This window comes from Argiope bruennichi, chromosome 7, assembly GCF_947563725.1.
Source record: "Argiope bruennichi chromosome 7, qqArgBrue1.1, whole genome shotgun sequence".
NCBI classification, from domain to species: Eukaryota; Metazoa; Arthropoda; class Arachnida; order Araneae; family Araneidae; genus Argiope; species Argiope bruennichi.
In genome coordinates, this window is record NC_079157.1 from 10,049,949 (window position 1) to 10,075,412 (window position 25,464).

Consider the following 25,464-nt stretch of genomic DNA (forward strand, 5'->3'; position numbering starts at 1 on the left):
AAACGAGTAAAAGAGAACGCAAAACAATAATTCCACATTGTCGCTGAGTGGTAAAATCCTAACAAAAAATGATACAATTATGCTATTATTGATAAATTCTATAAACGAAATTCTAAATCTGAAATGACGATAACGCGTTAATGCAAAACCTTGAATTTGAATGTTTTATCATAAATGTATTATGTTTGAGAGGAGTGCACCTTGAGAATCCTTTGCAAAACGTGAATCGAACATGGCAGAGATAACGGTAACGAAGAGCATATAAATATTTTTGTAGATGCAAACACTTCAATGAAGGACAAAGTAACTCTTTTGATGCGAAGTTTTGCGTTTAAATTTTTGACACCTGTACAGTTTTTAACAAATGAATCATTGAAGTGGCTTGTATAAACTTGAGAGTCAAACTCAACGACTAGCACCATCCAAATAAACGAGGTCTAAGTTTCTGTGGATCTCAAAAAATAAATAAATAAAAAGGAGAAGAATTTTCAATTTTTATAGAAACGTTAAAAAAAACCCGTTTGTTTTGAAATGTTGTTTCGATGGCGCTGAAGTAGTCTCCCAAAAACATACTCACAATAAAGGTGTTTTCTCTTAATCACTTCAAATCGTGAGCATTGGGTCAGTTATTAGTTGGTATGCCGTACAATTGTTATAAAGTATTAATCTTTGGTGTGAATTTAGTATTTTTACTGAATCTATATATATATTTTTTATCCTTGGCGTGTTTTTTTTGTTTTTTTTGCAACTATCTCTTCAAGCATCGCTACACGTTTTCATTTCCATTTATAAACATTACATGACTCTTCCAAAGGGCCAAAATGAGAGTTTAGAAATATATTTTTAAATATTTTTTGATAAACATTTATAAAAAAGACCGATATACGGCAATAGCGGTACTAGAATTAGATTTAAACTGACAACTTCGAAAAATATCAAGGTGGTTATTGTATGAGTATTTCTACTATTAAAAATATTATCAATATATATTTGCTTGCATTGTATAAAGCAATTTTTAATTTTATTGTAGAATCGTTATAATGTGATTTGTGTTATTAAGATATTATTTAATTCATAATGTAGCCATTTAGCCCATTTTAATTTTTTCCTAATTTTACGAAAAAAAATGAAAAAACATTTTATAAATATTTTTTTTAAATTATATGCAGATATTTAAAACACATATTTTTTGTTAAAAAATGAAAAAGCAGACATTGTAGAATGAATCCCTACCATGCGGATAAAAGTATCCGAAATCAAATTCGGGTTTTAGACGCTTTTTTGCAACCAATTTAAATAAAAATTTGACGCAGAACTAAATTATAGACACAAGAGCACGTACCAAATCTGATAAATTTAAGTTTTTCGCTTTTTATTTTTATTTTTTTGGATTTTTATCAAAATTTAGAAACTCCAATTGCAGGAAGTTTGACTGTCAGTTCGAATCTGAGTGAACTCTATATATTCAAAACACAAAGAGCTAGAGAAGTAAAATCTGACATCTAAAATATACGAACTAATTAAATTTTTAACCAAATACATCAAGCGGTTTACCGTCTGTCACTCTGTAGTTTCGCATCCATGTAAAAGCAGTAATTCATAAATGCAATGGTTTAAATAAAAGAAAATCGTTATGTTCTCTTGTAATTACAACTGTAATTTTAGGTCAGATTCGGTGTCAATCTGACTTAAAATCGATCGGTAAAGCTTCTAAAATATATATTGTTACGAATCTGTGAGGCGGCTTCCCAGCATAGTCAGTTCCATAGGAGGTCCCAGAGCTTGGCGACAAACTTGGCGACCATTTGGCGACTTGGAGATGAATTTGGCGACTTTGGTGCCAAAATGGATTATACCCGAAACATCGAGAATTTTCCCGATCCGTCCAGTAGGAACGGAGATACGCCTCGAACGTTCCTGATTGGTTGAGAGGCTTCTAGCCCCGCCCCCTGATGCCTATAAAAGGAAGCAGTCCTGCCGCTCTCGAGTAGTGTGGACCAGTGGTGAGTCGAGCGGTGAATTGAGGAGAAGGCGGAAGCGGTAGAACAGAGCTCAGTAGAGTGAACCAGAGTCGTCGTGGTGAATTGAGTCGTGACCCAGGAGTGGTGAACCAGCGGTGAACTGAGGAGAAGTCGGAAGCGACAGAGAAGAGTGGTCGTGGACCGGTGGAGTCGTCGTAGTTGTGAACCGACGGTGAATTGAGTCGTGGACCAGTGGAGTCGGAAGCGACGGAGTAGAGCTGCCGTGTATACTGTTGTATGCTGCTGTGTATACTGTTGTATGCTGCACGTCTCGGCTGAAGATAATCGTCTTCTGTGCTGTATATAGCTGTCGTCTTTGTGCTGTCCTGTGTGTCTTCGTGTAAATAAACGTCGTTGTTTCATTTTCTACTGCCGCCTGGTTCTTCACACCATATAACTCCCATTATCCAAACGAACCCCGGAAATTCCGTAACAATATTTTTGGGAGAGATTCAGTAAAACTGCTGGGCGCATACTAAGGATCTATAATTCGTAATTTTCGTTCGCTAATTTATGCAGGGTATTCGGGGTCTTATATAATTTTATATGGAGTAGGAGAATAAGATGTCTATTAGAGAGTATGCGAGAAAGTTAAGAGGAAACCATTTCTGCCAATTTATTTTGTAATATCTCTTGAAAACGGAAAATAGCTGGGTGCAATCAACCGTTGATGAAGTATGTAAGTTGGTCGCGGAAGGCAGCTAATTGATCAGATTTTAGACCTAAAACATTATTTATGGTGGAATGGAAAAAACTATTTCAATTCTACAGACGAAATAAATCTGTCATCGCAATCTGAAACAGCTATCCATTTCAAGATTGTTTTACATTATAATAACCTATTAAACACACTAATATACAAATTTAAGTATTTCAATAACAGATGGCGCTCCTTGATATACCTCTTATGTAAACAATTGAAAATAAGTGCAAGATATTGTGAAGCTGTAAATTCTGAATCATTTACAACGAAAGACACGTGGTTGTTCCAATTTGATAAAGCACAAATCTAACAATTCGTTTTATGCAGATCAAAGTCACTCTTCAACAGAATAAATTATCAGTATTCAAAGTTTTTTTTTATTATTATGATTCGTTGGCAAAGTTTTCAGGGTATTGATCTAATAAACCTTATCTTTCCACTTTTATGATTTAGATCACCAGGGCGGCTGAACTCTCGGTACACGTCAAGAGAGTACTTTGATAAAGTACTTTCTCTCAGAACAGACTCATGAATGCAAGGTGAAGAAAAGAGATACTTTTCATATCTAAAATAAAGGAGAGAACTCCATATTTCGGATATGTTTGTTCATGGTAAGAGATTCAAGGAAATACAAAATTATTAGGTAACCAAAAAAGTTCTGTCTTGTTTTGTTTTTTTATTAAAAGAAAAAAAACATAAAAATTTATAGAAAATAATACAATTTATTCATCAAAATAAGGACCCTCGCATTCAAGAAATTTTTCCAAATGGGAAACAAGCTTATAAATTCCCTTTTTATAAAAATCAAGTTCTTTAGAGTTGAAAAAGTTCTCCAATTCTGTTTCCATAGCCTCTCTGCTTCTGAACTGTCGATTTCGCAGATGATTATCCAGACTTAAAAACAGACGACAGTCAGAAGGACTGATGTCAAGGGCATAAGGAGGATACAAAAGTGGTTCCCATCCAAGGGTCTGAATTGTGTCAGGGGGAAGATGCACGACATGAAGCATATCATTATCGTGTAGGAAACGAACGTCTTTGTGGTTCACTAAAACTGACTGTTCTTTCATAAGTGACAGACGATCTCGACGGAGTCGGTCACTATAGACAGCAGTAATAGTCTGCCTAAATGGTAAATTTCATAATGAACAATTCGCACAATAAATACCATACGCACAATAAAACCTTCTGCTGACAGATATTGGATTTGCTGACCTATGGCACAGCACAATGGATGACAGCCAATGATGCTATCTTTTGGGATTGTTGTAGAAGAGTCACTTCTCATTACAGGTTAATAAAGTATCAAGAAATTGCTCCGTTTGATGGCGATGATGCGATCCCAAACAATGTCCAGGCACTCTAGCTTATTGGTAGGTGTCAGCTGATGAGGTACCCTTTTACGGAGCTTTTAAACTTTTCCAAGACTATGCAAATATAAATGGACAGTTTCATCACTTATGAAGAACTTTGTGCTGACATCTGACAAGTTCGAGCAGAATCTTTTTCGATCGCAGCCAGTAAATTCGTCATCCTTAATGGCATATGGCCACACTTCTTGAGGCACATCTTTAAGCGACTCATCGCAGAAAGAAAATTTTCCAAATCCTCTTTGGATGGTGCGAATGCTGATAAAACCTTCTCCGAAAGCCATGAATATTTTTAAGTCGTTTGCAGCATTTGTTCCCACTTTAAACTCATACAACATAAGGCACGAATTATGAAATTTGTTGCATTCGTTTTCATGTCAATTTTTATAATATTAACTTTTTCTATTTTCTTTATATATGATGTGTCTTCATTAAATCTTGATTAACATATTGTTGGAATTTTAGTACTATTTATTGCGCATTACGTGTAACATTCTTTAAACTTTGTAATTTCACAAAAACGATAAAACTTTTTTGGTCACCTGATACATCAGTTGCATCTTTTCATAAGTATATTTCGAATTTTGAAATATATATTGAAACACTAACGATCATGATAACAGCATGTTGAATTAGGAGAAATCAAGAAATATTCACCGTAGCATGCAGACATGGGTTAGTTTAAGTACATCAACACACAATTTAGAAGATATGAATTTATAATGAAGGACCTCAAAATTTTCAGCCTTGGTCAAATGAAGAGGAGGAAATCGGAGTATGTAAGCAATATCTATTTAAAGCTTATAAACATCGACATATTTAAAATAAGCAAGAAACTAAAGATCCAGCCCTCTTAGTCCAATGACTAGTCTTAGTTCGCAAATTTTTATTTTTTGTGAAATGTTATAGATTTGTCGCCCTCCATTTTGGAGAAAGGCTTAAAAATATTACTTAACTGTGGATTTTCTTTGGAAAAAAACTATGAAAGAGTTATTTGTCCGCAATCGTTGCACTTATTTCGGGAGTTTTTATTTAATATTAAATATCGCGACTCTTAGATATGTAATCAAAAGTCGTCTGCCCCCCACCCATTGTCTTAAAGTTTCAATAGGTACCTCAAAATAAAACCTACCCTCAATCTTAATATCTGAACTAATTTCGTCATTTTAAAGACACTGCCAGCAATTCAGAATGTTCCAAATTTATAGTACGCCTTTAGTTCAAGGTGACATTTCCTTTTTTCAGTCTAAGTTGTAATTCATCCCATTTAGTTACATTAACGTCCTGTTTTAAGAAACATTAGGACTATATTGGGACGGATCTCGTTACTTTAAGCAGCGATCAGATGAAGGGGACAGCGCCCGAATTGGCATCCCTACAATGCCAGCGGGAATGTATTTGGCCCTCTCCCGGCCCGCTTATATCGCTGTCCTTTGATGGAATCAGGTCTCGAACTTGAAACTTTCCGGCTCCGAAGTGGAGACTTTGACACCATTCCACCATGGCCCCATCAATTTTAGTTGACATTACTAGAAGAATGTCATTACTTACTACGGTCAGCAAAAACGGCTAGTTATCATGTTGAAACGCAAAGAATCCTTTAAAGATGTTTCATTATGAATTTGAGGGCGCACAGAACACAAAAATAGCCTGAAAGTTAGAAATTTCGTTTTAATAAAAGAAGACGATTTTACCCTTCCCATACTATTTATGTACTATTATTGCGTTCTGTTCCATGCATGAATCAGCTGAAGTGGTCTCCCCGAAACTTTCTCGAGTAAATTATTTATTCCTCTCATCCCGCATAAAATTGTGGATATTGGATAACATCGCACCTACCTTACATAGATTGTTGAACAATAGCTACGGAATTTAGTTCTTCGGAGCGAATCTAGCATTTTTACTGAATCTATTGTGATATTATACATTTTGGATGTCATTTTGCCAATTGATTGATGCTAAAATTCGACACGGAATTAAGAGTGAAATCACAAAATGACATACTGAATTCCATTGTTTTAAGTCATCGTGTGCATGAGTTATTGTGTTTAAATGCCATGCACGCGAGAGCACAGATTGACAGACAGTCAATCGTTTAGGTGATTTAGTTCAAAATTTGATCAGAATCTATTGGGTGTTCATTAATTATTGTCGGGGTTTCCGTACCTCATAACTTTCGAATAAAAAATATTACGCAAAAACCGATTACGTATTCGTAAATTACAACTCAAAGAATTTTATTGATGATATTAAAGTGTAAAGCTTGCACAATTTGCACTTTGTAGGCATTCAGTTGAAGGCGATTATGTATTCGTAAATTCGCTGAGCAAATTTTGACTTTTGATAATCGTGCGGGTTCTCCGAGCCCCATATTCTACAGTTATGTTTATCACTTTTTCTGACACATGAAAAGTGGATTCGTCACTGAAGAACCATTTCCGAAGGTAATTTTCATCATCCTCAATTCGAGTCAAAATTTGTTCAGCGAATTTACGAATACATAATCGCCTTCAGCTGAATGCCTACAAAGTGCAAATTGTGCAAGCTTTACACTTTAATATCATTAATAAAATTCTTTGAGTTGTAATTTACGAATACGTATCGGTTTTTGCATAATATTTTTTATTTGAAAGTTATGAGGTACGGAAACCCCGACAATAATTAATGAACACCCTATATATTTCAGACGGAAAAATCTGTATAACAAATTTTATCTGCCTAGCTCTTTGCATTTTGTAATTATCGAACAAACAGACAAACAGACTTTCTATGGGTGGATTTCGTTCAAAATTTGATAGAAATTTGCAACTTTAATCGTCTATATGTATTATATTATCTAGTGATTATAATTATATTTTATTGCCAAATTTTGGTGTCAATCGCTCGGCAGAAATGGGTCCAAAATACATATTCCCGTGATAGATGCATTACAAATTCTAGATTCTTCCTAAAAATTTGAGCTTCATAACTATCATTTACCAATGCCATGTAGCGTATTTGTTGCAAATCTAAGATTATTGTGATTTCAGTCAATAAATTCATTGAAAAAAGTGCGAAATCTTAATTTTTATACCTTCGTCCGGTCTTATTAAACATATTTAATAAAATATTTTTAAAATATTATTATTTTATACAAAGAAAAAATTCCACTCTTCTCTTGGTTTTTAAATTTTGTAATTATCGTATTTTCTTGTACTCTGAGCCGTAGAGCAAATAGACTGACCCGCTCTGAATGTATTTTGCTAGCATTTTATTAGAAATTGATAAATTTGATATAAAATCTATAGATTTAATTTCATCCGTTTATTTCAAAGTAGTAAAGAGTTATTGTATTCAGACAGACAGACATGATTCCCAAAATGGGTTTTTCAGACTCAGAGAAGTCAGAAAGGTAGTGAAATTTCGGTGAAATTTCGAGTTATAATTTTTTGACGATTACAAAATGTATTCATTATATACTTTGTATTTGAGAAGTATAAAGAAACTTATTTTATTATATGTTACACTATAATAGCATGATATAATTCCGAACTGTAATAGTAATAGTAATGGGCACTTCGGTCTGCGAAATATGTGGGATGCAGCAGATGATAGACTGACTTCCAAATTATAGAAACCGGGAACAAGCTGTTAGAAAGTAAAAGGAAGGGGATAAGGAGTTTAGTTTAGTTATATTAACATTCCGTTTTTCAAAGCAACTCTAGGGCTATTTTGGGACGGACATAGTAATTTTGAACGGTGGTCAGATGATGAGGATGACACCCGAGTGGGCACTCTCTCTCCAAACTTTCTCACCACACAAGTGGGGAGGACATTTGACCCCAACGGCTTTAACGTGCACTAGACACCCTTTCACGCCGGTGCTTCGGTGGAATCGGGTCTCGAACCTGAAACCCTTCGGTTCCAAGGCCGAGACCTTACCACCAGCCCACCGCAGCCCAAGGGAATGGGTTGGGTGTGGAGAATAAAGAATATTTTATTAAGTATGTTTAATACAATATTCTTAAAATATTAATTAACCCTAAACAAAGAAAAATTCTTCTTTGACGACTAAAACTAGACAAGCTATGAAGTTTGAATATTACTTTTTAAATAATTTCAAAGATCACGTGGTAAAAGATCATCTCGGAAGGATAAAACGGATGTTCAGTGGCTTGCAATTATAAAATTTACAGTTCCATTATTTGACCAATTTTATTCGCAGAAATTGGGAATTTGGCTCCATTTAAAATATTAGCATATTAAAAATCTCTATCTATAAAAAGCGTTAATGTTCGTGGCACAAAAATAGCTCACTAATTATTGCCTAATGATATAAATTAAATATAAATAAACGTCCTACGGAAATTTCATACTAAATCATTAACATTTTTATAAGTGCCTAATGCTACAGTTCGCTTAATCAATTTATTGAGATACAAAATATTATAAGAAATGCTCGAAAGAGAGCTCGCCGAAACTTCCATTCAGGCAGAAGGTTGAAGATGTAATAAGAATCAAGATGATACTACAAATAGGCATCTAATAGAAGTTTGAACAAACCACAAAAGTAGGCTTAACGTATTAACTTCTACATAACTCAGTATTGTTATCCTCTGCTAAATAATTGTGCCGAACTCGTCCGAATATCGTGAGCCTTAACAGAAGTGCTTATTATTTCTAGATAGGTTATCGCTAAGATTTTCATATGGAAATCGATGTTCATTCCACATCCAAAACTTTAATCTCACAAAAATTATTTTTGATTTATCGTAAACCTTAAAAAATTATCATCTTGATCAAAAAGTGTACAAAATGAAATTCTGATTAAGATGGTAATCTTAAAGAATTTATTCAGAAGGCATAGAGTAAAAATTCCCGTACAATTTCTTTCTTCGTTTTAGTTATTTCTTAATTTGCTTTGATTCATAAACTGTAACAATGTTTATAGTATTCTGATGAAATTCAGATTAATCCATCAAACTGTTCAATCATGTGTTTTTCCCAGTGTTAAAATTAAGATTTCAAAAATTGCTTTATTCAGACATTAACTCAAGTAGGGATTTCATTTCTGCTCTTATTTTTTAGTAAATTTAGTTTTTAATTTCACGCACAATAATTTGTAAACTAATTCAATTAATTTCATATTTTTCAACCTTATCAAATAACAAGGTAAAATTTTAAAAAATAAATATTTTTTCCATACTATTAGTTTAATAAAGAGTGTCCCAAAATTTACGCAAGATTTGAATTTGCCACCATTCGTGCAGTAAAGCGTTGGCAATCCTATTAAAAAAAAACCCATTTCATTTGACAGCTGATAGTTTAGGGTTATTAAAAGTGGAGCGTTACACAATGGAACAACGTGTTTTCCTTATTGAACAATATTTCAAAAAAAGTGGAAATCTGGCGGCGAAAATGGGCCCCCAAGATCATGTGATTTAACTCCATTGGATTTCTTTTTATGGAGTTTTTGACTGGAGGAAATTCAACGCTGCATCGATGAAATTCAGCCACATTTATGCAAAATGATCATGGAAAATTTCGGTAAAAGAGTTCGTATGTGGCAGCAAAGCCGTGAAGGCTATTTACCCTATGTGTAATTCCATACATAATCCTACCTGGGTACTTTACGATTCAGTGAAATTTAACAATTTAAAGAAAAATGTGTTTTTTTGTTTAATTTAAATTTTGCGTTAACACTTTCTTCTATCGTGTAACGCTCCATTTTCACTAATCCTAAACTCTCAGCTATCAAAAGGGGTTTTTAATAGAGTTGCCAACATTTTACTGCGCGAATGTTGGTAAATTCAAATCTTGCGTTAATTTTAGGACACCTTTTAGATTAAAAAGTCAATAAACTGGGCGATCACCAAAGTTGGCTAATTTTACTAATATGATTTATAAGGTCTGAATACTGTCTAAAAACTTAGACTTCGTAATTTTTCAGAAGTATTAATATTGACCGAATAACATAAAATATCTTTATAACCATTTACCAATTAAAAGTATGTTCCTGTTCTCTTACCATTTAGAAATCAATTCTAGGTCATGATTAGAATGGACAACTATGTTTATAGTTTCAAAAGAATAAATACAGAACTCATTTTTATACTAGTATCCTTTCTTTTGTTTTCTTCGACTTAAATAAGATCAGTCTAATCAGATAATTTGAATCACAAGCTCAACATAAGCACTTTTTTCACAGCATCTCTTATCTAAAAATATGTTCCATTAAATCTAGAACAATTTGCGAATTGTACTGAAATGTTGCAATACCACATATGCATCTTCACATAATCTTAGTTTCAAAACAATGGCGTTTTTCATTCAGTCGATAAAAATAGGAATAATATGTAGGATGGAACTTTTGGTAAATAACTAATTTTAAATTCATTATTGTTATTATTAATTATAATTATTTGTTATATTTATTATCAGAGATAGATAAAAGATGTTATAAAATTAAAGCGAATCGATAGGCCACATAAAGTGAAATAATTTTAGCTCTCTGTTTCAACTATATTTGAATTTAATACTTCTTCATGTTAATACATATAGTTAATTGCGTGGAATATATTTAGTTAAAATAATCGAGTCATTATAATTTTCACATCCAACATAAAATTGTTGTAATTTTATTTGATATAAAGTATATGTAGAAAAAGTTTTAAAACTTGGAAATTATATATTCTTTTTAGAGGCTTAATTCTTCAAAAAATTAATTTATTATCTAAAAAAATTATTATTTAATTTTCAGTACCACTGTTGAAGTATAGCTTCACTAGAAGTTGAATTTAAAAAAAATTCCGAGACTATTTAATTTGTTTTATTTTTCAAGCGACATTTAGATATTATTAATTTATTATTTACTTATTTATTAATTTATAATAAATAAATATTTATATTATTTATTTATTAATAATTGAATAACAATGCATTTTCTTAAAAGTTAAAAAAAATCTTAAAAAATATTTTTTTCTTTCTTTCTCTCTCTCTTTTTTTTAAACTTTCTTTTTGTCTTTATTTAGATTTCTGCAATAAAAAATGTTGAGTTTGCATTACTGCATAATATTTAATTATTTAACAGCTATGCGATTATTTTTTCAGAAGTTTGGAATATATAACTTATTAGTTTTTTGTTTTAATACAGGTTTTTCAATTATAAAGTTTCAAATTTTGAATCCATTGTTTTATACAGCACAGTACTGTATTGCATTATGCAATTTAAAGTTTCCAAATGGATTATGAAATGATTTCGATTTAACTGTTTTCTTTAAATAATCATTTTCTAAACACGTGAATTCAAACCTCACATTAAGTTCTCAATTACTCACGGTTTTGTCTCCCCATTCTCATCAATCTACACGGGCATAAAATAGATTCTAACGTAATTAAATCCGGAGATGAATATAAACTCTAAATGCATTTCTCCACTTTGTACTTTCTTGTATACGTAGTATAGAGAAAATAAAGCATTCGTCGAAAAATTCGAACTCGAGTCTCCATGTCTTAGACCACCCTGAGTTCGAAAAACATATTTTTGGCAAATGTCCGCCTGTCTGTCTGTGACAAGGGTAACTCAAAAACGCTTTGAGCTAGACGGTTGACATTTTATATATACTCTTCATATCAAATCTGCTGATTTCTATCAAATTTTGAGTAAATTCTGTTGAGCAGAAGTCTGCCTGTCCGTTTGTTCGAATATAAGTTAACACGATAATTACAAAAGGAAGAGAGTTAGACAGATAACATTCTGTACAAAGATTAAACATCTATATTGTAGTCCTCTGTCAAATTTTGAGCCAAATCCAACTTCAAGTTGAACGTCTGTACTTTCAGAAACATGTAAACGTAATAACTCAAAAAAAAAAAAAAAAAAAAAAAAAAAAGGTTTCAAATACTCAAATATATCAAATTTGGTACAGGATTTTGTGACTACAAGTGAAATTTTGTATCAAATTTTTATTTCAATCGGTTGAGAAAAAAATTCTATAACACAAATTCTATTTTCTAATATTATTAATCGCATGCCATGCATTAATCGCCAAATAACTCGCCAAAGATGACACGATAGATTCAGTAAAAATTATGAATTCACGCCAAAAGTTAATATTTCCTAATTATTTGCCACATGCCAAAGCCATGTGAGGCGTTTACTGGCTTAACAAATTTATTAGAGAATATGTGAGAAAGTTTTGGAGAAAACCACTCCTGCTAGGTTTTTTCTTCTATTTTCTGTTTTTTTTATTCGACATGCATCGTTGCCTGGTCATTGCTTTAATATTTGCTGAATATATGTCTCGTCTTCAAGTCTGCTGAAAATTGAATTTTTACCCTGCTATATGAAAATAAATTAAACTCTCATAAAAAGAATTCTACGTCTATTTCCTTTACCAGAAGAAATGAGTTTAATTTATTCATATTCGTTTTTATTTATCTATTTAACTATCTAGATATCTCCGGTTTCTGAAAATGCAAACTTCAGCAGTGATTGGATCCTTGCTGATACGTTTCCCGAAGAGAAACGATAATGGAAGGCATGAATAAGCAGTAAATTTAGGGCGGATACAGCATTTTATTTATAAAGAAATACAATTACGAATTTCAAAAAGCAGGAGCTCAAAGTCAAACGAAGATATTGATATTCTACGGCCGTGAAAAAGCAGTGGTAAATTTTATGTTCCCGGTTCTAATTTTAATAGCATTGTTGAATTACTTAATCAATAACTATATTTGCAGCAATTTTCAATACGCAGAATTCAAAAGACAGCGAAATAATGCAAATACGAAGTATAAAGAAAGTATTGTAATCGTCAAATTCTTGGATAATCTGCAGCCTCCATCCGCCTTCTTTGGTAATTAAAACACATTTTGGTCTTATGTCTGCATATCTGTCAGTCAGTCTATCTGTCCGTGAATAAGATAAATGAAATTCGCTCTGAGCTAAAAAATGGATGCATGGAATTGCAGTTAAATTTGTAGATTTCTTTCGAATTTTGAATAAAATCCACTCACAAGAAGTCTGTCTATCTGGCCATTCGGAACGAACTTGGCTGATAGAATTTCGCGCACAAGTTTAGCATATAAAATATAAACATATATCGAATTTAGAATCCAGTCAGTCAAAGGTTGAGTGTTTATCAATTTGTACTTTCGCATGTATGAAAGCACAATAATTGATAATGCAATGACTTAATCAATGAAATTCGGTATGTTATCTTATGGTTATAACTGTCATTTCGTGTCAAAATGTGGTGTCATTTGGCCTGCAGAAAAGTAGCCAAAATACGTATTCTTGCGATGAATTCACTAAAAATTCCAGATTCACGCCAAAGATCTGCATTACGTAACCAACTTTCACCGATGTTTGTAGGATATTCACGGCTTTAGCCAAGATCCCCAATTTTATGCAAAAGAAAATCTTTGTTAGAGACTGCGGAGAGATCAATCCTGGTAGTTGCCAAATTCTTAAGTATATTTTTTGATCAAACAGAGGTTCACTAGTTTCTTTTGCCCGAAATTGATTTATAAAGAGAAAGTTATAAAGACGTCAGAAACTTCTGGAGAATTTTCATGTTTCAGAACTCTCCAAGTTCCAAAAACACATTTTTGGATTATATCTGTCTGTTTGTGAACAAGAAAACTCGAAAAAAAATTGGGTAACGCAGATGAAATTCGGCATATAAGAACTAATATAATTATGTGGATATTTATCAAATTTTGAACGAAATCTATTTATACTAAGTCTCTCTGCACGACCACCTTATTAAATTAGAAAAATAATTACAAGATTTGATACTTAGATTCCACATCTAAAGTGTAATTATGTATCAAATTTAAACTAAATCCGCCAAGGGTTTGACCATCTGTTAGTCAATTTTTTCACGAGTATGTAAATGTGAGAATTCAAACATGCGATGATTTCAATTGTGGAAGAAATGTGGTATCTGATCTTATCATTACAATCGTTAGTTTAGTTATATTAACGTCCCGTTTAAAGCAACACTAGGGATATTTTGGGACGGACCTCGTCAGTTTGAACTGCGGTCAGATGACGAGGACGACACCTGAGCTGGCACCCCCCTCTACACACCACAAAACACCAGTGGGAAGACGTTTGGTCAGGACGGATTTAACGTGCAACAGACCCCCTTACACGACGGTTCTTCGGTGGAATCGGGTCCCGAACCTGAAACCCTCCGGTTCCGAAGCCAAGACCTTACCACCAGGCCACCGCGGCCCCATTTTAATCGTAATTATGTGCCAAATTTTTATTTTAATCGGTTTAAAAAATACGCCCAAAGTATATATTCCGTTTTGGTATTTTTGTTTTAATCTCATCCTAGCGATTAATCGCCAGAGTTCACATTCTAATAGGTTCCTTCATACTTATTATTTGATTGTGACGCACGGTTAATAAGATAGAAGTATTAGAGAGTAAGAAAGAAAGTTTTCGATAGACCACTCTTGTAGTTACAATATAGATTTAAAAAATGTTTTCGTCTAAATATGAAAATTTACATTTTTCATGGTTTGTTGATATTTACTCTATCGCAGTATTGTAAACAGTAACTGTTTTTCAATTCGTGGGTTGGATAAAAAAAAATGCAAATTCTTAAACGATTGAAAATCGCGGATAGCAGGAATCATTGAACTGTGTCCTTAATTTATTTCTCTTTTAAAAATAAAAATTAATATTGGTTAAATTCAGAATAGAAATTTCTAACACAAAAATGTGAAAAAAAAAATCAATTTAATCTGTTAGATAATATTGTCTCAAGAAATAATAGGTAGTTTGTCGAAAAACATTCAATAAGCATATTTCAATAGGCATTAGAGTTCAAAATTGCTTAATAGTGCTGATAAATTTTTGCTCAATTAATTTTTATAAATTTTGACGAGGTATTATGAAATTTTAGAAGGTTATACAGTTTAATTAATAGTTAAATGAGTCTTTATTTTATTAGTTTATAACTATATTTAACTAATTTCGAATAGGATTATAAAAATTTATAGAGGATTTTATTTAAAGCATTATAGGATTTAGGATATAGGATTTATATAGGATTTTATTTATAGGATCATAAAAATAAAATTTTTGGCTTTGATTTTATATATTGTATGCAGAATCAAAAAAAATATTCTTTTTGTAATAAAGAAGCGTTTGGAAACCTTCTTTGCTCACTGTATTGTACTGTTAGATTTGTGTTGTTTATTTAACTATCAAAAATTATTTGCTTTCAAATTCTCCATTCTTCCCTATTTTTAGTAAAGAAATTTTAAGAGCTTTATTAGTGCAATTCAAAATTCCATTTAGCAGTACATTTTAATTAATTCAAATAAAATGTTTAATTATGTCTTACACTCATCTATATAGATTTACATAACATTTGTAAAATATAAGAAATCCAATAGTTCAAAGTATTATTTAAGTCATTCCATCTTTCAGAAATCATATCAATCATAAAACCAATAATTAATTTCTTTGAATAATTTTTTCACTTAAATCGATATGAAACTTTTCACCTGATTATACTCCTAAAAAAGAATATTATGCACAAATATGACTTTAAATTTCCCGATTAAAATTTGTGACACTTCACTAAAAGCTTATCATAGATTTACAAAAAAGACTGATGAAAAATGAAATAAAGGAGAAAAAAATTGTTCCACTCCTCAAGATATTTTTTTTTCTGTATATACGTAGTATTTCTGATAAAGAATCCAAAACAAAGAAAAAATGCATCCCCTGCGTTATAACGCAGTGACGTCAGTTCATACAAAGTTTTTTTTCCAACCGGACGTTACTCTTCGGCGCTTCGATTCCAAAGTCCATCTAGAACTTATCTACAATATAAGTTACAATGCCTGGAGTGTAACATATTTAAACATAAAGCTAGATTTCGATCAGAGACAGATGTTCCACTGGAGAACAAAGACTTCATTCTGAATATTTTTATTATGATAACTGAAGAACTATTTTGCTGATATTCTTTAGTTTGACTTATACTTTATTATTAAGAGTGTGTTCATATTTATTTAAGTTAAAGTATTCATATTTATTTAATGGATAGGTAAAAAATAATTTTAAAATCAAAGACAATTTTATTTCGTAAATTTCTTGCTTTAGTTTATATTTTTAAGAAAGGTAAGTTCTGATTTTATTTATAATATTTTCTCTAGTGATTATTCGATATTCATTGTGTTTTTATAAATACGGTTTTTTTTTCTAAATTTCGCTTTGGTGTCTTTTGTTTTTAGTAGCGCATTCTCATATGCAGAAAATGTTTAAAGAAAATTAGTTTTTCAAAACTTAAATGAAGAATGTTTTTAATCTATGTGATTCTGTCCCTAATTCCCATTTATTTTATGTTCCACCAAGGTTTTAAAACAAAAACAAAAAACATTACAATTTTCAATTAATTTCAAGTTTTCACTTTCTTTAATAAACAAGTTATTTCAGAAAATGTTATTATAATTATATTCAAAATTTAACGAATCTAAAAGCGCAATGTTCTTTATATAAAGCACGTTTGTATTTATTTACTGTTTCATTTCTAAACAACGAAATTGCTTCTTGGCAATAAGCTTAGATGATAGATTAAATTTTTATAAAACAAACGTATGCAAGACATTTTCAAATCATTTCCCCATTTTTGCCCTAATTTTTGAAATAGTCTTTTCTCTAAAAAAAAATGCTTATACTATCTACTTGTTTTAAATTTCCTTCATAATGTAGTAATATTTGTTTTAACATAATATAAAAACCTTTTTATGTCGAAATGTTTTAAAAATTGAATACCATGAAAAATAAAATATTTTCTTTCTTCGGATAAGAAAGGAATGTTATTAAGGTGGACATTAAGATCTGACTTTATTTATGTATTCTTTATCCGCATTTTTTTTAAATCTTTTTTATTGAAATTTTCCTTATTTGATATTTGAATAATTTTTTCGTACCGAAATGGAAGAGCTTTAGAGCGATATTTAATTTTCAAAAAGCATTATAATTTAAATTATAAATTCATTGAAATCAAATATAAGTGTTAAATGGGCGAATTTGATCTCTGTTCATAAGAAATAATTGTTTTAGTTAAATAAATATTTTTTATTCATAAGTAAATTTTTAACTGTATTAGCATAGATAAGTCATGTCTTTATGAATTAAGAAAGAATAAATAAAATTAAAAAGAATAAACAAAATATTAATAAAGATGGTTAGTAAATAATTTACTCATTTTTTGTAGTAAATGGGAATTAATTACAAAATTACATATATAGGAAGTTTTAAAAAATATTTTTTTAAATTCTTAATTAATAGAATGAATAATTAATTAATATATGTAACTTACAGTAATTAACTGCTAACAAAAATAAATAGTATGAAATTTTATTTTCACAACTAATTAAGTACATATTTGCATATTCATCATTTTTATAAATTTTATTACAAAAATAGTAAATGAAGAATGCTATATTCCCATAAGAACATCTGGCCTATCCATTTTATCAAAAATAAAATTAATGAAATATAAATTCAAATATAATCCTAAATTTTTGAAATGACTTGGAAACTATGTAGAATATTATTTAACATAATAGAGTAAAATATTAAACCTATTTGTTTATTTAGGATGAATTGAAATGATGTATCTTTAAACGTTGTTTTATCATAAAAAAATTTTCAGAGTTTTCTATCTATTATCTTAAGTATAAAACATTATCTTAAATCTAAATAAGTCTTAATATTCGTACATTTCAATACCGGTTTGATAGCTCGGAAACAAATAATACTTTTTCAAGCAATGTATTATGATTGAAATGACTAAGGGTCGCCAAAATTCATGCATTCGGTGTTCGATTTTGAATTTCTGCATTTTAAATAAAATGAACATAAACTGTTTCTTATAGTATACGGTTGAAAGAAACCTTGTCTAAACGAATATGGAGTTGACTATTTTACAGGCATAAAATTTATGAATGTATTTTCTTTTAATAATAAATAAGCAATAATACAAATGATATGATTGCTGTAAACATAAGGATTCATCTTTGTATAAATATATTATTTATTTATTTTGAGGAAGTTTGAGTGTGTATCTAAAGTTACTGTAAATGGGGGGGGGGGAGGATTCATCGTTTTCGGTTGTATATCTCTCACTTTTCTGTAACGCTGATTTAATTTTCACAACTTTCGGATTCTACTATTAATCTATTTTTCTGAATTAAATTGCATTTACAGATTAGGATAATTTGGGTCTTAATTTAATTAAAACGATTTGATTTCAAATGTTTGCATAAACTATTTTAGAGTAAGTAAGGACTCATTAATTAAGATATTATTTTATTTAAATAACTATCTATTGGCGCTAATTTTAATAATTGGCTTCTGTATCTCAATCTAATTTTTATTCAATTCTATCTATTTTTATTATTTTTTTTAAATTTTCACGAACTTCCGGCTTTTACTATTAATTGATTTTTCTCAGCTAAATTGCATCTACAGATTAGGATTATTTTGGTCTGAACTTAATAAAAACTATTTCGTTTCAAATGTTTTCAAAACCTAATTTATAGTAAATGTAAAATCATCAATTAAGATTTAATAAATTGTATTAAGATTTAATAAATTAAATTAAGATTTAATAATTATCAATTTAGATATTAATAAATAATTTTTGAAATTATTTATTAATATCTAAAATAAATGCAGATTTCTCACTTATTTGATTTGAAAAAAGTATTTCCTCTCTCAATTTTTTTCAGATTTCGTGTTTAATTTTTTAAAAATCCAAAACAAGATAGCTGATTTGAATATTTTACCCTCTATAAAATGCATGACTATTTTTAATTTTTTTTTCTATTTTCATTGCAATTGATGCGTTTTTTCTGTTAAGTAATAGCAGTAGTTTTACTTCTAAAAATCATTATTTAAATTGAAATATAGAGTACATGAGACTTAACTTTTAAAACTTTATTATCGCGTCTACTTTTAAAAAAAATACTCAGGACTGAAAAGCTCATTAACATCATAGTAACTGACCTTCTTCGAACTTCTTAGATCTAATGTCATTAAAGGATATCTTATTTTATCATGTACATCGAATACGATTCTTAAGTTAATAACAAGAAGCAGTTATCAGAACAAAAATTTATCCCGATTTTTGTTTTCAAATGTGAGAAAGTAAATATTAATTTACAAAATACAAAAAGCAGAATTAAAGTCGGAATTCCTTACTGAAAAACCATTTAAATGGGCGGCGGGGGGGGGGGGGGTCGAGCGGTACATTTTTCATTCCCCTTTGGTAACTTCCGACTTGGTTGAAGGACTTGAGGAAACACGTTATCGTCTGTCACGTTTAAAATTGGTCTCGAGACAGACAGCAAGGTGATATGTTTCTGAAAGAGATAAAAAATAAAAAAATAAAAAAAAGTCCTTAGTATTTTCTTTGCTTATCATAATGTATCTCTTGACCGCATTTTTTTTTTTTTTTTTCTTTTATCGAACTTCTACCCTTCCGGCATATTTCCTTTCAACCATTTTGCATCCTGAGATCTTGATCATTCTGACTGACTGTACAAAATAAAATCTGGAAAAAAAAACAATAATATAAACTTTGAATTAAATAAAAATGTCTCACTAACTAAATAGTTGAAGTTTATTTGTATTCATTGAATATTTTTGATGTTCTTATGAAATATTATTTAACAATTTTCTTTTACAAGAGAAATATATCATTTTATTTGAAAAATTAATAAATTCTCAAATATACAGTACATATTTTAGAATGTGAATATTTATATTCTAAATATATAGAGAGAATGTATATCGAAATAAATTAAATACAAAAATCTAGTTTAAATACAGAGAATGGAATAGAATATAATGCTTCTAATAAATAATTGAAAATTTGTCAGTATACTATTAAATTCAAGTAATTTATAATTAAATTTTGAAACAACGAGCTTTATAGAAATTTATGACTCAGAAACTTATAAGACAGTTACTAAACATGATAAAAAAATGATGTATTTGAAGAAAATTATTTTAGAACTTTTTGGCTTTATTTATTGTTTGATTCCTAATGTTTTTTTTTTTTTTTCATTTTTTGTGTACAGTAATTGCTCCAGTTACCCATATCCCATATTTAACTTTTTTAATGCAAAAGTTATTTTAGTGTATAATTTTGATTCGAAAATGTTTGAGATCTATTAACTTTAAATTCCCTTTTTTTTTTCTAAAATTTTAATTCGAATTAATTTTATCATATTATTTAATTTTCGATTTTTTTTTCTGTTTTAAATCTTAAAAATGAAACCTTATTACTTTTTCGATAAAAATCTTATTGCTTCTTGAGTTTTATTCGAAAAAAAATACTGACAATAGTCATTATGTTTTTGTAAATCTAAAAATATTAGTGAAGAATCTAGCTCTGTATTTATTTATTAATAAGTAAATAATCATGCAGAAAAAAGATTGTGCTAAACTTTCTTTACTTACAATATTATAGATTTTTTTTTCTCTAAATTGAACATTATAAAACTTCTTTATTTTATTTTTAACTTAAACAGTGGAATTTTTATCTGAATTTAAATATTAGCACAACAGTAATAAAATTTTATTTCCATTTTCAGATTATTTTATTGTGTGAATCATGACTTCTAAATACGACGATATGATGAAGGGGAAGAATTACTTGCCATATAACATAGATTATATGCCACCAAAAATTAGGCAAAAGGCAAAAGATGAGCTCAAAGAAACAGATGAGATTGTAGCTCCATCATTGGAAAAAATGAGAGAGCTCATTCGAGGTAAGTGAATATAAAATTGTAGTCATAGAGGGGGTTTGATATATTTAAGGAATTTGTTCTATTTGTAAGATAGAACAAATTCTTTAATATAATATTAATATAATTATTTTCATTCATGCACAAAACTGTTGAGGGCTTTAGAATCCATGAATGAATAGTACCTCTTGTACCTCTTCTCAGCAATACTTCAATAATTAATAAGACATGGAAAAAGGGCTTGCTGACTAGATCACCTCAAAATGGGGGCAAAGTTTTTAGGATGACATTTACTTTTTTAAAGATAGATATTTAAAATATATAGCTAATGATGGAGTATACTTTGAATAAAATATTTATTACATTTTCCCCATAGATACGGTTATTTCCTTTAAGATTTATTTACCAGCCCAAGTGGTAAATTCCCAAAGAAGTATAAAATAAGTATTACATATGTGCGTTAAAAAATAAGCCACGAGTTATACTTAATTTTATATCTTTCATTTCCACCCTTCAAAGAAAGATCTTCTGGGGGAAAAAATGACGTTAATCATGACATCAATACTGTAGAATATTCTTCTGAAATATCACACGTTGTTGCTTTTCGATAACAGGAATTCGAATAAAGGGAAACACGTTTATTAGGATATACAATACGATAAGAGTTCTTATCAATAAACTGGACGAGTTTTGGACTCGGAGACCTAATCTTGAGCATTCATCTGTGAATTATTTTTAATTGAAAATTATATTAGATTTAATAATTCTTTTCCTTCGTTTTTTAATGATTTAATAAAGAAAATAAATAGAAATAAATAGTGATAAGATGTTTATATTTCGAGTATGAGTCATATCGTTATCATAATATATTATTGTTGATTAAGCGAATAAAATTTATTTAAAACATACTTACGAAAGACTTTTTTTTAGATTCTCACCTGAAATATGAACAAACAGAATTCAAATATTCCATTTAGACATTTAAAACTTTCCAAGATTCTATATGGCAATATATATTTTCATTTCAACAATCAATTATTTTTTGATAAAATTAAGAAATTGTCTTTATACAATATTTTACATTTAAAATATATAAAACCAAATCAAAATACAAATTCTAAAATTTGAAAAATCTGGTCGTTATTTATTACAACAAGAAATGAAAAATTTATAATAAAGTTAAATCCTTATTTTCATGGATGAATTTAATAAAAATTCAATTTTTATCAAATTGTTTTAACATGAATTTTTTTTTAAACAGCCCTAAATTTATTTTTCTATCCACAGGCGAAAAGAGATTCAAATGCCCTATGAACGATGAATTCCTGATACAATTCTTGAGGGCCAGGAAATTTGACGTGAAGAAAGCGTTCGCCCTCCTTCAAAGCATGTTTGAAGTAAAAAAGTCGTATTCGGACATGTACGACCAAGCCGACATGGACGCCCTTCGGAAGGTCGTCGCAGCTGGACCCGGATACTGCTTTCCTTACAGGGACCCCGATGGCTGCGTTGTGCTGGTGTTGCAACTAAGTAAACATTCTTTTTTTTTAATTTTTTGTCTTCAAAAATGCTTTCTTAAGACAAAATAAATTATTGTGAGGGTCCATAATTGTTAGAAGTTGGTTATGGACAGATAATCAATTCAAATGCTTGTCGTGGAGTAAAATTCTTTAGGCTAAGAAACTATTTCGTGGGTTCATTATTATGAGAAGTTGATTTTGGATACATAATCAATTCAAATGTTTGTCCTACAGTAAAATTCTTTAGGCTTGTGTATTTAATTTAAGATGTATGTTCTCCACACCTTCGACAGAATTGTAAATTCCTATTCTAATACCTTCTTCAGTAAAGGTATATAATTAATTTACGAAAACAAGTTCATCTTGATAAAATTTAGGTAAATAAGATAGCCTAAAAATTTTGACAAAATATTAATTACATTTTATTTTTATCTTTTTAATTAATTTGTTGAAACAATTTATGCATAATTTTCTAAGACTTCTTGGAATGCGGAACTTTTAAACCTAGCAATCACCATTTTAATAAAAATTAGTGAAACATTTTGAAATTCTGATAATAAATATTGACGTAATATTGGCATGCGATTTGTTTTTTTTACGTAAAGATCTGTTTTGAAATAAAAATGAAGAAAGTAAAAAAAAAAAAAAAGGCAAATATTTACTTCTTGATACTACATATGATTCTCTATTTGCCTACAAATTTTCTTTAGATTGTAACATTTTTCATAATCAATTTAGTGTATCAATCTCATTGATCTCTGGTACCAATAATGGTAGCCAATTACTCACAGTCGCATTTTCAATTGAAAATTATAAGCTATTATTATGTAATAGGGCCATCTGATAAACAAAATTCTTTATTTGCTAATTTTTTAATATTATATCTATTCATGATTTTTATACAGAATTATTATATTTTAACCTGAATTTATGGTAAAAACATCAAGAGTTAGTGCAGGACACTATAATCATTTATTGGACACTTACATGACATTATATGTAATATTTTACTGTACAGTAATGTATGCCCGCGTGAGTACAGAAAATAAGAGACGAAAGGAAAAACAAAGTTTTTATCGACTGCTTTGTTGACAAGTGCAATATTTACAATAACTGACTAAACTTGCTTTCACCAACAGTGATTCATGCTTGATATTGTATCCATCAAAGATGCCAGGTTTTCATGTACACTTAAAGAAGCTGCGAATATTAGAGCAACGAGATTCTCATTTAAGCCAGATGTATTCACATTTACAAAGTTTTTCGGAAGTGCTCATAAAAAGTAATGGAGGCTGTATAAATCAGGAGATCGGGGTGGGCAAAGGACTCGTTCACCAAGCTCAATTCATCCCACCCCAAAAGCCTCTATTTCCTTTCCATTAAATTCATTTATCTTTCCTTCCATTTCTTATTTCCTGCGTTCGTGTCCCTCCGCGTCTCTTGCGACCATACATTCCAGAACAGCAAATGACAATTACAGCGTCCTGCACTAGCCCTTAAAGTTTGTACGGTGAATTCGGGATCACCTTACATAGTTTTCATATGGAATAATTCCTTGCTGTATCGGTTATTATTTTTTATTTATAAATAACCTATCAGAAATCTTATAAGCTGTCCGAAATTTAATACTCGAAAATAGAAACAACATTAAAATTAATTTAATCGGTATCTGACCGGTCTGTAGTTTAAGTATTTAAAAAGTTCGTGAATATTGTTTTTTATTTATTTGTCTACAAATTATCAGAATGCATAGCCAAGTAAATATCTACGATATTTCAAGCAATGATCTGCCCATGCTCATAATCAATTCTCTCCTTTCTTTTAGACAAATGGAATCCAGATGATCGGTTATTATTTTTTATTTATAAATATTCTATCAGAAATCTTATAAGCTGTTCGAAATTTAATACTTGAAAACATAAGCTACATTAAAATTAATTTAATGGTTATCAGACCGCTCTGTAATCTAAATATTTAAAAAGTTCGTGAATATTGTTTTTTATTTATTTGTCTACAAATTATCAGAATGCATAGCCAAGTAAATATCTATGATATTTCAAGCAATGATCTGCCCATGCTCATAATCAATTCTCTCCTTTCTTTTAGACAAATGGAATCCAGATGATCGGTTATTATTTTTTATTTATAAATATTCTATCAGAAATCTTATAAGCTGTTCGAAATTTAATACTCGAAAATAGAAACAACATTAAAATTAATTTAATCGGTATCTGACCGGTCTGTAATCTAAATATTTAAAAAGTTCGTGAATATTGTTTTTTATTTATTTGTCTGCAAATGCTCAGAATGCATAGGCGAGTAAATATCTACGATATTTCAAACAATGATCTGCCCATGCTCAAAATCAATTCTCTCCTTTCTTTCAGACAAATGGAATCCAGATGAAAGCAGCATATCAATCGGTTTGACAGCCTTAACTGCTCTCCTTTTGAGCATAGTGGAAAACCCAGTCACCCAAGTCTGTGGCGTCCGTGTACTGGTGGATGTGAAAGGATTTACCTTACGACAAATGCGCTCGGTCACGCCCAGATACATACATCTACTATCAAGAGCTTTAAGGGTATGTTTTAGCTCTTAATACAGAAAGATTATACTATTGAATTTCGAATAAGAATTTTATTTATTAAATTAAAAATATATATTACCAAAAGTTAAATGAAAACAAATTGTAATCAACTACCTGACGAATCAAAAGTTATCTGCGATTACTAGTTAAAAGTTTAGAATTAGAATATATGCCTCAAAACTACCTATGGAGCTAATAATAACTGGATAGGTTAAAAACTGGCAGAATCATAAGCAATAAATAAATAAATGAAATAAATTGTTTGTTTATTTCATTTTTTTTGAAATATTTGTTTAGTTAATAACGTCTTAAAGAATTAATATAAATAACTGACTTGCTGTATGGAGAAAATAATTGAGCCGGCGTCCTGGCCTACGGATAGCGCGTCTTTCCCATGATCTGGGCATCACGGGTTCGGGTATGGTTGTCCTTTACCCTGTGTTCTAACTGTGAGGTGTGTGAAAGAGCCCCCTCGTAAAAGAGAGATGTG

The 25,464-nt window shown here is 30.1% G+C and overlaps 1 protein-coding gene across 9 annotated transcripts in view; it reads left to right on the top strand.

Annotated features, from left to right (window-relative positions):
* Window positions 1-25,464, top strand: part of LOC129975111 (retinaldehyde-binding protein 1-like) — a 248,683-nt gene that overhangs the window by 218,056 nt on the left and 5,163 nt on the right. For 3 of the 9 annotated variants that reach the window (XM_056088049.1, XM_056088051.1, XM_056088053.1), the window contains exons 3-6: window positions 3,178-3,335; window positions 20,712-20,891; window positions 22,155-22,397; window positions 24,775-24,968. In XM_056088049.1, coding sequence (XP_055944024.1) covers window positions 20,732-20,891; window positions 22,155-22,397; window positions 24,775-24,968 — 597 coding nt within the window. In that variant the 5' untranslated portion in view covers window positions 3,178-3,335; window positions 20,712-20,731. The other 6 variants (XM_056088046.1, XM_056088047.1, XM_056088048.1 and 3 more) reach the window with 4 other exon arrangements.